The 15,600-nt window shown below is 41.3% G+C and overlaps 1 protein-coding gene across 2 annotated transcripts in view; it reads left to right on the top strand.

The window, feature by feature from the left end:
- SUCO (SUN domain containing ossification factor) overlaps positions 1 to 15,600 on the top strand; it is a 41,997-nt gene that overhangs the window by 3,119 nt on the left and 23,278 nt on the right. The window contains exons 2-5 of one of the 2 annotated variants that reach the window (XM_060232554.1): positions 5,497 to 5,605; positions 10,996 to 11,103; positions 13,098 to 13,243; positions 15,338 to 15,478. In XM_060232554.1, the coding sequence (XP_060088537.1) occupies positions 5,497 to 5,605; positions 10,996 to 11,103; positions 13,098 to 13,243; positions 15,338 to 15,478 (504 nt within the window). Of the gene's footprint in view, positions 1 to 5,496; positions 5,606 to 10,995; positions 11,104 to 13,094; positions 13,244 to 15,337; positions 15,479 to 15,600 lie in introns of those variants that run through there. The other variant, XM_060232553.1, reaches the window with a different exon arrangement.

Below are 15,600 nucleotides of genomic sequence, written 5' to 3'. Positions count from 1 at the left end.
GGAATGCTTCATATGGTTCTACTGCAGTGAAAAGTACACACAGATGAACTTTTGTGAATGCAAGTGATGTATGTCAAAAGAGTTTTAGAGTGGTGGACCAACCTGCAGGAAAAGGTTCCTTTGCTCTTCTGCTTAAACCTGCCCCAAAGTTTACACATCTGTATACTGTTGTTCGTGTAGAGACAACAGTCTTCCAGATCATTTAAAAGTAAACAACTGCTTTCTGTTTTGCTACTTGCCTGCTTACTGCTGTGTGTGGATTTGTCATGCTCTCAGCTTGTTGGGGAGAGAGAGATTGAATTTGGAGAGCAGCTGAGTGCAGACTTGGAGGCAGCCACTGAGCTGTGATGAGAAAGAATTGCCTTGAGGGAGAGATGTTTCTGTAGTGCTGTTGGACTAGGATCTCTGGATTCCTTTCCCTTTTTAGTTTCCTTGTCTTGCTTTTTCTCCCATGATCATTCCTTTTTCGTTTTGTCTTGTGTGTTTTATTTATTTATTTTTAAGTTTCTTGAGAGGTGCTTAAGTTTGCTGCCTTAGCCAAAGTGATTTCAGAGCACTATTCCTCTGAAGAGGCTTTTGTGGCTAGTGGTTTTTCTGGAGAACAGCATTACCACATTTTACCCAGAATGAAGTGCAGGAGCGCCCTGCCCTACTTACCAAACAGTCAGTTGACAAAGAGTAGCAAAGTTCTTGAGCAGAGCTCCAGGATTGATTCTGAGGCAGAAGAGAGACACGTCAAGTGCAAGTTCTGGTGCCAAAATGATGATGCAGCTGATCAACTTCAGAGGGGCCACTAAACCTAAACCAGCAGCAGGCAACAAAGGAGTCCTGGGTAAGTCCCTCTGCATCCATAGCCTTGCTTTCCTTCCTCTCAAAACAGTGACACATCCCTTGCAGTTTCTCGAAGGAGTAGGTATAGCTGTTTGTGCTTACCAACTGCACCCTTCCAGAGCAAGAAAAAGGGTTGAAGTGCTATAGGTATAATTTCTCCTCCTCGATGAATTCATCCAAGGGCCACAAAAGCTTTTAAAGCTCTTTTTGCCATCTAAGCTCAGTAACAACATCTCTACCTCTGGTGAACACAAAGGTAGCCAGGTCCTCTAAAACAGCCAGAGAGTCAGCCCTCTAGGACAGCCTTTGGTTCTAGATAGATGTTCATATCCCAGGATGAAGACTTGGTTGCTGAATCAGTAGGCTATGGTCTGTTGGATAGTTGAGAACTGCCTGGTGAGGACATGCTGACCTAGATTTCTGTTCCCTCAAGAAGGTTTCCCACTTGTGAATCTTCTGGAATTCTTCAATAACCCAAAGGAGGATTCCTGAGTGGGAGCCTTATGAGTACAAGAGGCTTTTCTCAAGTGGGAATTAATCCTTCCCAGAACTTTTGAGGAAGAGGAGGAACTTTAAGAGGGATGGAACTTTCTGTTAGCTTTCAAATGTAACACTTTCTGCCCCCAAAAAGATGTGTTCTTTTCTTAGCAGAACTCTTGACCAGACTTCAATTTCATCAGTTAATGCAGCAGTTGATCTAGTGCCATTGATTCTGAAGGATGGGGAAGGTTTGCTGTGAGACTTGTAGCTGAAAAGTCAGATTTTCATTGCAGACGCAACTGTCAGTCTAGTTGCATTTCTTTTCCTTAGATGACATAGAAGCTAAAGACAAAACAAGCCCTCTTTGAAAAGGAGGTGTGGATGTTAAAGACTTAGTCCTTTTAAACCCAAAGAGTAATTTGGACATTTAGAAATTAGTCATAACTATAAATAACTACTTGGCCCAAGCCTGAGCCTGAGTCTAAATGAGCATCTAGTCCCACATCTTTGGTATTTTTCTGGTAAGAATGCTGCGAGTGGGATGGAGACTAATGTTTATAATTGGAGAGAAGGAGTGCAAAAGTTTCAACAAGCCTGCCTTATCCACATGTTCAGACTGTTGGGCATGGGAACTTGTGACCAGAGATTAATCAATTACATTTTCCCCCTTTTCAACAGATTTTTCCTACAGAATGCATCATTGCAAATTCTCCCTGTTGTGCACCGATTCCATCGTGGAGACTGCACAGATTACTTTCAAATACATTTCTTTGTTCAAGCACCATTAAAGATATTGACCCTGAAAGTGCCATTTTTAGTAGCTGTTAATTTCAGCAATGAGAACATTTGCTCCGTTTGTCCAGGATTGTGTATGTGTACAAGATAGCTTTAGGAATTGATTGTGTGTATGTCCAAGGTCGGTATCATTTTTCCACAGACTGCAAGAGATTAACTGTCTTTCTCATTGTTCTCAAAGCCTCTGTAACAGAGGGAGGGAGATGTCCTGACACTGGATCTCCAGGAACCTTTATATATTTATATCTGTAGAACAGGTAGTTTTAAGAAGTCTGGTTGCTTGTTGAGAGCAAGAAAATATCTAAGGCATCATTCCCCAGCAGTAACACTGGGTCAAATGTGATCTTACCTAAGTCAGTGAGGATCAGTAGAACCCCATTTTATTGCATTTTGAAGCAGTGGGAGCTCCTGTGCATTGTTTTGACATTGATAACTGTGGCTCAGCCATCGTTTAAATGTAAGTCTACAGCTAGTGTACTAGCCCTCATGAAATTACCAGCCGGATTTACAAGGGATGTGGCCCTGTTCATTTTCCTGAGCCTTTAGGTGGTAATGGAAGAGTGTTGTTTATCTCCATGAGACTTCTCCAGTGAAGTGAATTAGGGCCCAAGTATGCCTTACATCAGGTACGTGGTCACCAGGGGAGGAGGGGTCCTGTCTTCCCTTATGCTGTTTTCCTGACAGCATAAAGGAAGACAGCATCATTTTGAGCGGGGGAGGGGTAGGAGCCTGTTCTGTGTGGCAGGCCCAGCCAGAATCGGTCCCCTGCAGCGCTTTTAAATGGCTCCTGTGTCGACTTGCAGCAGGATATCTGCTGCAAGTCCCTGTGGGAGCCATGTGGCCAATGTAATACGCAGCTTGCTCCTTGCCATTTTTGTCTCCATGTTCCATATCCACATGATGTGTGGTGACTTTCAACTGTTTCCTCTTTGTTTTCATTCTAGAGAAAACAACAGTGGTTCTGTGGTGAAGCAGTTGACTGAGGAATGCCTGGCCTGAGTGGGATTGCATTCTCCCTGAAAGATCAGGTTCATCATTCAGGGGTGACCCTGGATCTAGCAATGCTTCTGGAATCCCAGACAGCTTTTTTGCCTAGAGGAGACTTTTATTAACTTTGGCTGGCTTACCAATTCTGCTTGCTGCAGGAACAGAGCAATATGACTGCTGTATTTTACTCCTTGTTGACTTCCAGGTGAAACTGTTCATTGCAGTCCACTGTACACAGAATCTTTGAAGGTGGTCCCAAAAGCTAGTTATTGCCAAAGCTTGCCACTCTTAGAGAAGGGTGCATTCCCACAACTTTGTTGATTACTCTAGTATTTCTAGAAACAATATGTGTTGCCAGTTATGACCTTTAAAGTTCTTGAAAGTTTGAGTATTGACTCACCTACAGAATCTCATGTCTCATAATCTGCTCTGCTCAAAGTACCATGACAGATGCATGCAAGATTGGAGTCCAGCGGGGTTAGGGTCTTCTCTATATTGTTGCTATGGGCTTCTCGATGGGCTGCTATGTTGCCTCTCCAGAAGTTTGTCTGTTGAGTTCACTTTGCCTCATTTAGGTGGCAGGTGAAGACTGTTTATTTTGCCAAGTTCTTGGTGGTGAAATACTCACAGACCTTGACAGCGGTACTGTTTTAGAATAATTGTGTGCTTTGAGTTTGGTTCATTTTTTCAGTGCTTTATCAAACTGCTTTGAGTACTCTAAATTGTACTTTTGAGTACTGCTTTGAATACTCTAGTAAATAGTTCAGGTAGGAGTGCTGACCTTTTATTCACTTTGACCTCTTGATCAGGATTGATACAAAATTTTATTACAGTTCTTTCTGAGGGGAACTTCATATTTTAATGAATGGATTTATGATCGCTGATATGTGTGGAAATATTTTATTATATATTTTACTTTTTAATGTTCTGTGTTTGTTAATGTTTTTAACGGTTGTTAGCCACCCTGGGCCTGTCAAGGGAGGGCAGGATATAAATCTGATAAATAAATAAATAAAATTATTTAAACAGAGGTTGAATTGTTTTTTGCTTTTAATGGGTATTAATGCTTTAAGATGTATACAACATTATATCAGAAGAAGAAACATTGTACCTTAATGAAAGATAGAACACCTGGTCCTGAAATTCATTAACATGCATAATATATATATATATACACACTAGGGGATCCAAAATGTAAGATGTAAGTACATTTTTTGACTACCAAAGCTTATCATGTTTTAACAAGCATTTAAGGGTGTGTGGAAAACTCTTGTGGATTTTTTTAGATTTAAGATCTTTGCTGCCACAATATTTTTTACTCACCAATCCAAGCTTTATTTGGCATTTCCCAGCCTAATATTGGAGCCCATCTGTGTCCCTTGCTGGCAAGGCAGATTTCAGGAACAGTTGGTTTCATCCAAAGAATATTGCTTTGAATGCAGATGTGGAGGGTTGGCTCCAGCTAGCTTTTCTGGGGGTGAGACCTGAAAGAGATTGCCTTTAAGCACCCCAAAAAGGCTATGCTGGGAGTTGTGGGACCTCCATGGACAAAAGCCACATGAAATGGGGGCTGTAGAAAGGAGAGAAATCAGGCAAGATCAAGTGAAAAGGCTGGCTGGCTAAGTTTGTTTGACTGTAAATCTGCTAATGTGTTCTGTAGAATGCACATAAAGGTTAGAAATTGTAACTTATTTAACTTGTTTAACTGCAGTTACCTTGCAGCATTTGCCAAGTTTGTGTTTGTGGTTTCCTCAACCTATCATTTCTGCCTTGTCCACTTTTTGTGCTTTCTACATTCCTGTATGTGTAACATTGGCCAATTTATGTCACGTTCCTAAAAACTTATTTCCTGTTGTCAATATGTCTAAAGAACTGGAAATAAAAATGTTTCTGATGGGCATACATTTATTGTCATTCTGTGTTCCAGTAAAATTGTGTCAGGGTTAAGAGGCTTATGCCTAGGGTTTGTGAATCTATCTTGAAATTATTGTGTGGCAGGTTAATGGAGACATGTCTATGGATGTGTAGCACCGAGCAGAGCGAACATAAGAAATAGGTGGTGTCCATTTGGTTGTTTGGGCCAAAATAGACAAAAATGGCTTTAAAGGCAGGCCGTATTGCACAAGACAGAGAAATGGGTTAGAGAGCTTATTTGTGTATATTCAGTTGGTGAAATGCCATCTCTTTCTGCCTCTCAGTGGTCTGTCATTGTGCTGCTACTTTAGAATAATTGAGTAATTTGTGTTCACTTCAGAGAACAGTGGGGAGGGGGTGTCTGGGAAGGGTGATCATCTCCTTCCCCCAAAAAGAAAAAGTGTGTGCCTCTTGGCCCTCTACACTCTATGGGAATGCATTTGTCAGTTCTTAATGTTTCAGTGTGGCTCTTACATTCTTTCTTAATAGGCTTCCCTGCTGGCATGTCTTTTGTAAAGAGAGCCCTTCATCTGCATCTATGTATTCACCAAATGAGAACTATCCCTTGGCAAGCATGGAAGAAAACATCCAGGAAAAGGTAATGAAGGTAGATGCATCATTCCACTTACAGTAAATAGGTTGATAGCTGCATGCCATCAGCGCATAATATTAATTTATGAAGTTCACTTCGTAAAATTCTATACAAAGGCTGAGGTAACTTTTTTTCAACAGAAATCTACTTCCTCAGTGACTGTCTTCTGTACCTTGTTAGTCATGGAAGCAAAATTGTTAAAATGGGTAACTTAATCATTTTCTAAAGCAATTCTATGAACTTTTCAAGTGTGTATGTGTTTGCCGTCAAGTCGTTCTCACCTTATGGTGATCCTATGACCCAAGGGTGTGAGGCAGACTCAATCATGGTGGGGAACCTCGTCTTCCCTCCCTTTAATTCTGGTTGTGGCACAGAGTGAGGGGTTTGTTAGGAGCTATTTTGGAAGATATGAAGGCTTGTTTTCCTGCTCTTGTCTGCTTCTTGTACGCTTCCTGTAATGGGATAGCGACGCCTTTCATTGAATGTTTATAGGGTTTTTTCTTTTTATAGGATCTGCTGAACGAGAGGTTGAGGTCTCATTACAGAATGAAATAACATTCTCGTTGCACTTTTTAAAAGATGAATTTATTATGGCATACATTTCTTTGTGATCCAGAGCTTACTTCATTATATGCACAAACTATAATTTCAGTGGGTACCATCCCAATGTCCAGTGCCCGTTGACATCAGCCATACTATTAAGGGCTCGTTCATTTTTACGTCCTTAGCATGTGTGCTATCTCTTCTGTCATTCACATTAGCCAGTCTAGGCATCCTTTACATCAGGAACTGAAAGGTCATGTATCAAACAAGAAATATTTAGAAACCATAGAGGGAGGATTTCACCTTCCTTGAACATTTAGTAAATGGCTTAAAGGTTGCAGTACTTCGCTGAAAAGTTTATAAGGGAGTCTGCAGCAAGAGACTGCTGATCTAGATGGAGGTTGTGTGCAGATTTGACGTTATCAGGTGTGAACTCAATAGGGGCTTAGGATGACTAGGTCTCTCCAAAAAGGAATTGTTCCTTTTTATGGACACTGTACAGATTGAAAGTATTCTAGGAGTGCTGAGTAGGTAGTTTAGTCTTTTGTCCGGTTCCTGTCTTCATCTGTGTTCTGTGTTGTAAATTAACTTTCCTGTGTCTCCCAAGGCTCTGGGTCCTGTGACTTAATTGCCATACCCTCTTCTCTCACTGCTTTGTTTGTTGCTCTTCCAGCTGAATGTAGCACAACACATTGGTGTGTACTTTTTTTCCTTGATATTTTCCGGTTTTGGTCTATTGGACCCCCCCCCCCCCCCACACACACACACACATTCAGGATTCCTCTCCTCCCACCCCCCAAAAACCCAGATCCCATACTGGTAAAGTATTCTGATCTGGGATTTTTTAGAAAACCCAGATTTTTCAGGTCCAGTTGGTCCAAAGCAAAAAATACTTGGGGGGGAGGGGAGCAGCAGAAAAGCTGCTAAAAACAGCTGAGAGGCAGCTTTGCCACTGAGAGGGCCTCTTTTGGGTGGTCCCTTTAAACTGGACCGCCCAAAGGAGCTCACTAAAGCAGCAAATCCTTCAGGGGGAACTTTCGGTGCAGGCTCTGCTGGGCAGCCTGGCTTAGACCTGACTGCCCAGCAGAAAAACTCACCCAGGAGCTGATCCTGTGGGGAGACTTCTCCCCACAAGCTCAGATAGGGCTCTGCTGGGCAATCCCCAATATATTTGGGAAGTCAAAATACACAATGAGGTGTTTTTAGGGTATATTTTTGGTTCGGGTAGACTCAAATGCACACCACTATAATTCATCTATTGCTGTAGCTTGTGCTACAGTAATTTGCCTTTTTGGCTACAACAGTTTACTGTGGCTACCCCTCTGAGATTTCTGTTAATTTTCTTTACTTTTTTTCTCAGTTTGTATGAGATGGCTACCCCATAGTATAAGAAGGCTTGTTTAGTATTGAACACTTATGTTTTACTAGCTTCAGTAACGTTTTAGTGATATTTTGCAAATCGCTGTAGGCACTGTTTGGAAAAATAATCTTTAGAGTAACAATTAGAAGCTATGGCTTTGAATAGTTTTCTAGTTCTGTTGACTCCTGTAAAGCAGAAGTTGTTAACTGGGGAGTGCAGCATTTGCCCTGTGGGAAATACTGATTGATATTTGCCTTGTGGGAAATACTGGTTGATCATTCTTATTCTATTATTAAATGCCTGACTGATTTTCTTAACTACTTCATGAGATCTTTCCAGTATTAGAATTTTTAGCAGAATGAATATGAAGGTGACAAAAAAAAAGAGAACAGTCGGTAGTGAATCAGTAGTAATGGAAGGGTTTGAATAGGCTTTAAAATTGAAATGTACAATATTTGAGCAACTGATTAAGAAATTTTGATGGGAGAGTGTCTCAGCTATCCAGTGCAGTCCTGTGAGGAGGAAAAACTTTAGAGTGACGAGAGGGGTGAGAGCTGTACTTCAAACAATGGTTAGACTGAAACAAGGAAATGGAAAGAAAGCTTAGGTAGGTAAGGTGATGTAATCTGAAATCTAGGGAATATGCCCAGTCACATTTTCCCTGCAAAGAATGATAAACCTTGGATTGAAAATAACTCATTGGGGTGTTGCCAGGATTCCTGTGAACATTACAAGCTTCCACAAGAACTTGATGGTGAACTGTTACATGCATTTGTTTGCTAGTGAAAAGGAGAGGTCCCCTATTGACCACGAAAAAAATGATATGCAGGGATCTGGGATTTACAAAAGCCATGTGGGTTGGGGATTGTGATATGATGAAGCAATGGGTGTGATTAGGGCTTTTTTTTTTTTTTAAGAAAAAGCCCAGCAGGAGCTCACTTCAGGGGGTGAGCCCACATCCCCTGACATCACTAGAAGCCAGGCTCCAAGAGGTTTCTGCTGCGACGCAGCTAAGCCCTCCCCACCCCCCATGCCCAGCCAGCGAGTTGGGCTCCAGGAAGTTGCCACTGCAGCTTCCTGTGAGCATGTGGCTGCCATCTGCCGGAGCCCTAGCCATCCCAGCCAGAGCTGCGCTCCTGCTCAAAAAAAGGCCTGGATGTGATAGATTGAAATGGCCTGGCTGGATTCGACCCTTTGTGAAATTTCATATGGGCTCGTTACTTGTCGTAATGTATTTGTTAATATTCACATTTTTTCCGTTGGAAGTCTCTTGCCAGAATACTTTTTTCTACAGTTGCTACAAATATTACGTTAATATTGATATCCATAAAGCTTTAGCCATTCATGTACTTCAATGCAGGAATAACTTTTTAAAAAATTGTTCCTTTAAGGAAATAATTGCTGAAGGTATAGCTAAATTCTTGCCATTAAAAGGTTGCTACCTGATTGTTTTGGAGCACAAGAAGGCATATAAACTTTCAGCAGCATGTTGCTTTATTATTTTGATAGAAATCGTCAATCCAGTTTATGCAAAAATAGTTTTAAAATATACTGGAGTTCAGATATCAGCTAAGCTAGAAAACATCTAATGAAGCAGTAGCTACTGTGGTGCTATCCTGAAATGAAATTTCATAGAAAGTTGATTCTACATCTGTATTAATTAATTTCAGAGAAAATGAATGGCGTGTATTGTGGCATTTAATTTCCAGTGTAATGCTGTAAGATTGCAAATGAGAAAATTATTTGTAGAGGAAATTATTGATAATACAGAAGGGGAAAGGTTATCACTTGATCCCCTAGTAATACTATTGGAATAGCTAGAAGATACATATTGACAAGATGATAGGAATGACTGTTCAGATTCAAACTGTGGTGTACTGAAAGTTACCAGACTGGACCACCAACACATGAAATGGAAAGCTTGAGTAAGGTTGTCAGATGTAAGCATTTCTCTTAAGAGTTGGTTTGGTATAGTCGTTATGTCATGGAAGCTTGCTGGGTGACTTTGAGCCAATCACACACTCAGCCTAACCAGCCTCACAGGGTTGTTAATGTAAGGATAAAACAGAGAAGGGGACAACTGTGTAAGCTAGTTAGGATCCCCATTGCAATGGAAGGCAGGATTATTGTGTGGGAGGTTTTGTAATACTCCATATGCAGATCTTCTTTGTCCTTGTGACCAGGATAAAATTGATACTTTACCTCATAAAATACTGGCATGCTCCTTTTTAAAAACTTTTTAGGAATCTCCACATTTTACCTGTTTTGTGTTTATTGTTTAATAATTTTCAAAGGGGATGCTATTCATTGTCTGATGCTAGACTGTGATCTGAATATGATCTTCTCAGTTGCTAAATCCCTATTTCATTTTCCTTTAGAAACTAATGTAGTACTTTTCTTGTCATTGCTCAAGATCCATTGATCAGAGGAGTTCTGGAAAGGCAGGGTATAAATTATAAAGGAATAAGAGATAGCGGTGTTATTTCCACTTCTATTTTATGTTCTCTATCAGCCAATAACTACCAAACAGCCCTGCTTCACACTCTTTTAAAGGAGGAGAACTTTCTTTATACAGTGTTTTTAAGCAGGAAAGGTTAAAAGTGCTGCTTCCCATTCTCATTTCATCAAGCTTAATTCTGTACTGGCTTGATTCTGCTTTTGGAGCATACTCTGTAAATCTGGGGATTTCCATGCTGCTAAAGAGCTTTGCAAGCACTTAAAATGGCTTGGTTTATTTGTAGCCTGCCTGGCTCTTCCTCTCATAAGACTAACAGCAATAAAATCCATATAATGTAGTACTGTAATATCCCTTCAGAAGTACGTTTGGAAGACCAATAGAAGAGCCGGCAGAATGCAGAGATCTTTGCCTGTTTTCGAAAAACTAGAAGGGAGTTAGTTTCCCACTGCTAGTTATGGGAAAGTATTCCACAACCTTGACTGCAGCCACCGAAAGGCCTTGCTCCTTGGGAAATAATTTCAGCAAGAGAAGGCAATTGGAACAAGTTCACGCTGGCAGATCTCTGTGCCCAAGGTGGTTCATAAGGGAATAAGGGTTCGTTAATGTTCCATCATTTTGAGCCTTATAATTGTTAACAGTCAACGCCTGCACCTTGAATTTGGCTGGAAACAAATCAGATGCAGTTCTTTCAGCATGGGCATAATTTGGACTAACTGCAGATTTCCAAACTGTTTTCAAAAGCCGCCTAATGTAGTGCACAACTCGGATTATGGGATAGAAGCATTTCATAACCCTGCAGTTCTGGAAAGGAATATCCCCCCGCGCTGTCTTAACACTCGCACCAGCTGTAATTCAGAGATTATTTTTAAAGAGTTTCACTGTTTTAGTTATAAAAAATAAATTAAAGATTAGATTGCATAGTTCATTATTTAATAGTTTTAGGATTAAAAATCACTCAGAACTGGTGTGTTAAAAATAAAAGTCAAAGTTTGCCGGTGTGTTTCTTTAAAGGAAGCATGTGTATCTTTCAATTAGGAGGAGATGGATGGACACGTTGAAGTGCTCCCTTTAGAACATGATGAATCCATTGTGAGAGGCAATCCAGAAGAAGAGTGTTCGGTTGACTGCACAAAGCAAAAACAGGCAAGCCTTTTCACTTGGCTTTTGTTCAGGGTACATTTAGCAGGAACTTCATGGATTGTGGAGGCTGGCAGACATCTTTCAAATGTGCAGCTCTTTGGAAATGCACCTGATGGTGTTTGTCTTCTAGTTGCAGAACATGGAAATTTCATGGAGGTTACTCCTCTTGCTAAAGTGTATTGATTCCAAGGTCCATAAGCAAAGCTCCCATAGCCGAATAGGTGTTTAATCTCCCCCTTCTTACAGTGGGAAAGGGAGTTCAATGAAAGGTTGTTGCTCTCTAACACACACACCCTATATTTCACAGGTGCTTTTGTTGATATGGGATTAGACATTAACTAGGTAGAAAATTCATCATTTTCTGGGATGACGATAAAGTTTTTAATGACAATATTTCTGGAAACGTAGAAGCCACGGAAATCTTATGGAGAAAATAAGTGGAAAATCTGAGAAACTGAAATATGGACAATACTTTCTCATCACCTTAAATCATTTTGCCGCTTTAGCAACATAAATAGTATTTTGAATATTTATGAACTTGAAGTATAATGCCAGCGCATCCTTCAAACAAAATTGTGAATATATCCAATGCCAAAGCCCTACAGCTGCCAACTACTGCACCCTGCACATGAATGTTAGTTTTTGCTATCTGAGAGGGGGAGGGGGGAAGAATCGGAAATGAGAAATTTGAAGAGAAAAAAAGAAAGTGTATTTGAGCAGAACCAGTGTCACAAGATGGTAATAGGACTAGCAGCATTATTAGATTTACAGTTAAAGTTTATAATGCTGAAAATTACTCAAGAACTTGTATAATACCCTGTTTATGAATGAAATTAGTCTTTTTAAAAAACCAGTAGAAATATGTTGTTTATGTCTACAGTACACACAGGAATTAGCATTAGCTAATACTGTAATATGAAGATTTTTATGTAAAACCATTTACACATTCTGGGTGACTAAAAACTTTGCCTTAAACAGTTCATTCATTCCACCTCTGAGCTGGATTTGGGAGAGCGGATTATAAATCTAATAAAATAAGAATAATAAATCTGTGAAGCATGACTTTCATGCTTCCCCCTTCTGGCTGTAGCCCAAAATGTCCCCCAAAATGCAGCTCTTGAGCCACACTCAAATTTAAAAGTTTTCCCTATGTACTTTAGTTGAGTTTGTGTCAAAGCAGCCTTTGAGGTTTGGAGTATGAGAGAAGATGAGCCATGTAGCTATAATTTAGAATGTTTGCATTAGGATTTCAGTCTTTGTACCTGTCTTTTAAAATTATGTACGGCATGAAATCATCTAGGTTAAATGATTCATTTTCATTCTGTCATCAAGCCTAAGGGCTTGGATCATAAACCTTGCTTCCGTAGTAATGCTGCCCGGAGGTGGTTTCATGTGGGGCTTTTTGGCTTATGGAAAGATGCTGTCTTGGATCCAAAAGAGCATTTCCTTGGGTGAAAGGAATTCTCCCTACCGAGTGTGGCTCAAGAGCTGCATTTTGGGGGACATTTTGGGCTACAGCCAGAAGGGGGAAGCGTGAAAGTCATGCCTCACAGATTTATTATTCTTATTTTATTAGATTTATAATCCTCTCTCCCAAATCCAGCTCAGAGCAAGTAACAAGAAGGTGATATTTTTTCTGCCCATAAAAACTCTGTTGGATCTAAGTGGTTGGACTTGCATGAGCCGGATCTCCTACTGCTGGAGGAACATGCCCTTCAGTGGAGGACTGTCCCCACAGCAGAAAAGGGGAAACAGGGTGAGGGCTTCTGGTGTTCTGGCCTCACTGATGGACCCTCTGATGGCACCTGGGTTTTTTTGGCGACTGTGTGACACAGAGTGTTGGACTGGATGGGCCATTGGCCTGATTCAACATGGCTTCTCTTATGTTCTTAAGGGCTCAGCAAATACAAGGCTTGGTGTCCAGCCTAAGATTTTTCAGACTTTCCAAATACAAAAACTAGTTCTGAAATATGCTACTTTTTTTTACACAAAAATAGACCATAGAGATGGGGGAATCAAGAACACCCGAAGATGAGACTCAACCTTCAGTGGATTTAGATGAAGCTTCTTCTAGTACAGCTGCTGTCCCCGAGAAAATTTCTAGTACACCTACCTCAGAGATCTTGCCAGTCTCTCAGCCTAGGTAAGTATTTCAGTTCAGTTATCCTGTGATTCCAAATACAATGCCTTTTGTTGTGTCTGCTCTTAAACGTACACCGTGGAAGCAGTGTAGACTGCACAATGTGTCTGGAGTTTTTGTACACTTTGTGTACAAATTCAACTTGGAGATAATTGAGACTGTTTATCACTTGCATTTCATAATAGACCAATATGGGAGCTGGCAAACGGCATTTATTTGTAGGTCACTGAATTAACTACTGCTGTACAGTACTGTTGCTCTTGGCGTGGGTGCCAGCAAAGCTGAGCATTTTCCACAGAAATCAGTAGATTTCTCTTTGAGGGCCATGGGGCCTTAGAACAGGGAGGGTTATCTTCACCTTCTTCATTTTCTGCATGGACTCCTTGATGCAGCCAGGAAGGAAGGCCTGTTGTGCTCTTCCTCAGCCTGTGCAGTAGCACTTCATGAATCCCATAGGAGGTCAAAACTAATAGAGGCCACTTTTGAGTCCCCTTCTGCCTTGTCCTGTCCCCATGGTTCAAAGGGCTCCAGTCACTGGGGCCAGCTCAGAGCATCAGTTGGCACCTCCCTTTGAGTGCAGACTAATCAACTGGCATTATCTAGTGCAAACTAGCCAACTGGCATTATCCAAGCCAGGATGGTTCTGGTTCTCTGGAAGCTCTGGTTGATGAGTTAAATCCTGGGCAAGCAGCAGCCAGATGTAGGGGAAAGGAAGGATGTCAGCCAGTGCATCACACTTGTGGTTGATGGGACACAACCTCTTTGTCTAGGAATATTTAAGTAGCAACACTGACTTTTTTCAGTTATGAACTAGAGAATTCTTCATCAAGGTAGAAGCTGTAATCAAAGATAGAATTGAGGGACAATGCCTGCTGAGGGAAAATCAGCATGGCTTCGGCAAAGGGAAGTCGTGCCTCACCAACCTTTTGGCGTTCTTTGATAAAGTGAACAGGCATACAGATCGAGTAGACATTATAAACCTGGACTTTCAAAAGGCTTTTGACAGACTCCTGAGTAAACTTAGCAGTCATGGGATAAGAAGGCAGGTTCTCTGGATCAAAAACTGGTTAAATGACAGGATGCTGGACTAGATGGACCATTAGTCTAATCTAGCATAGCTCCTCTGATGTTATTAATGTTTATGTGTCAGGTTGTACAAAGAGAAAGGGAAGGCAATTGTAATGTGGGGAGAGGGAGGGAAGATGATTGTAAGCTGCTCTGAGACTCTTAGGCAACTGGATATGGACACTTTCCCTCTTTAATATTCTTGCCTTTCTGCTTGAGAGTCTGTTCTCCAGGCTGTTTCTCTCTCCCCCCCCCCCCCTTTAGCAATCTAGAGACCAAACTAGGTGCTATGGAAATACCAGTGTATGTTTTTACCTGTTCATATCTTGAGATGGCGTATATATTTTTGTTTTAACAAAAACGAAGTAACCAGGTAAAGGGAGTTACATGCTGCCACCTCTTGTGCATTACTTTGCTTCCTTGCTTTCAGCTGGGGCTGAAACTGGCTGAAAGAAATGGTGGAAGCGGATGATCTTAGGGAGGCAGGGGTTTGCTGCCTGTGCTTTAACACTGAGAGCAAGAGGAAGTTGGTGGTTTCAAAGCTTGGGAAAAGCAATTCAGCCTTTCTGCAAATACTACAGGAAACGGCATGGGTAGGGAACACTGTTGGTGCTATATGGGGTGGTCTAGCAACCCAGAATGGTAGCTGAAACTTCCCAAAATAGTCTCGTGAGATCTTGGTTGTTGTTATGCAGAAAGATTTGTTTACTCATTGTGCTCACACTTATTTTGGCGAGGGTCTTACCCATAAGTGTGTGTGTTTTTAAAGTTTGATTCCCCTCCACCCCACCCCCTGCTAGCTTGTACACTTCTCCATTTTCAGGGGAAAACTATCCTCGCCCATGGTTGACCAACCTTGCAGATCTTGTTCCTTGATTGGGGACAGGGAGGGCACCTGTTTGAAATGATTGATACTTGTGCCTTTTGCCAAACAAAAATAGCTTCTAAGTCGCCCTTGCAGAGCTCTAGGACAGGTGTGGTGTCTCTTGACTGGGAATTTAGAGGGGTAAAGACATGTTTGTTTTCTTTCAGTGCAACAGAAAATTCCAGTGCTGATAATCCCGTAGTCACCTCTGCCGAAGCTGAACAGGCAGAACCTAACTGCGATATTGGTGGGGCACTTGAGGCCGACGCTTTGAGTGAGCCTTCCTCTCTTGTGGCTTCGCCAGAGAGGTGAGTATTGGAGTAGCTAAGGGGCAGCTCTTTGTTTTGTTTTTCTAACTTTGTGACAGTCAGCGTTCTGTGCGTCCAGGTCTTCATTTATCATCTAAGGATATTTCAGGCTGTGTGTTGAG

This window comes from Heteronotia binoei, chromosome 2 (genome assembly GCF_032191835.1).
Source record: "Heteronotia binoei isolate CCM8104 ecotype False Entrance Well chromosome 2, APGP_CSIRO_Hbin_v1, whole genome shotgun sequence".
In the NCBI taxonomy this organism is placed as follows: Eukaryota; Metazoa; Chordata; class Lepidosauria; order Squamata; family Gekkonidae; genus Heteronotia; species Heteronotia binoei.
This window is presented reverse-complemented; position numbering and strand designations above follow the sequence as displayed.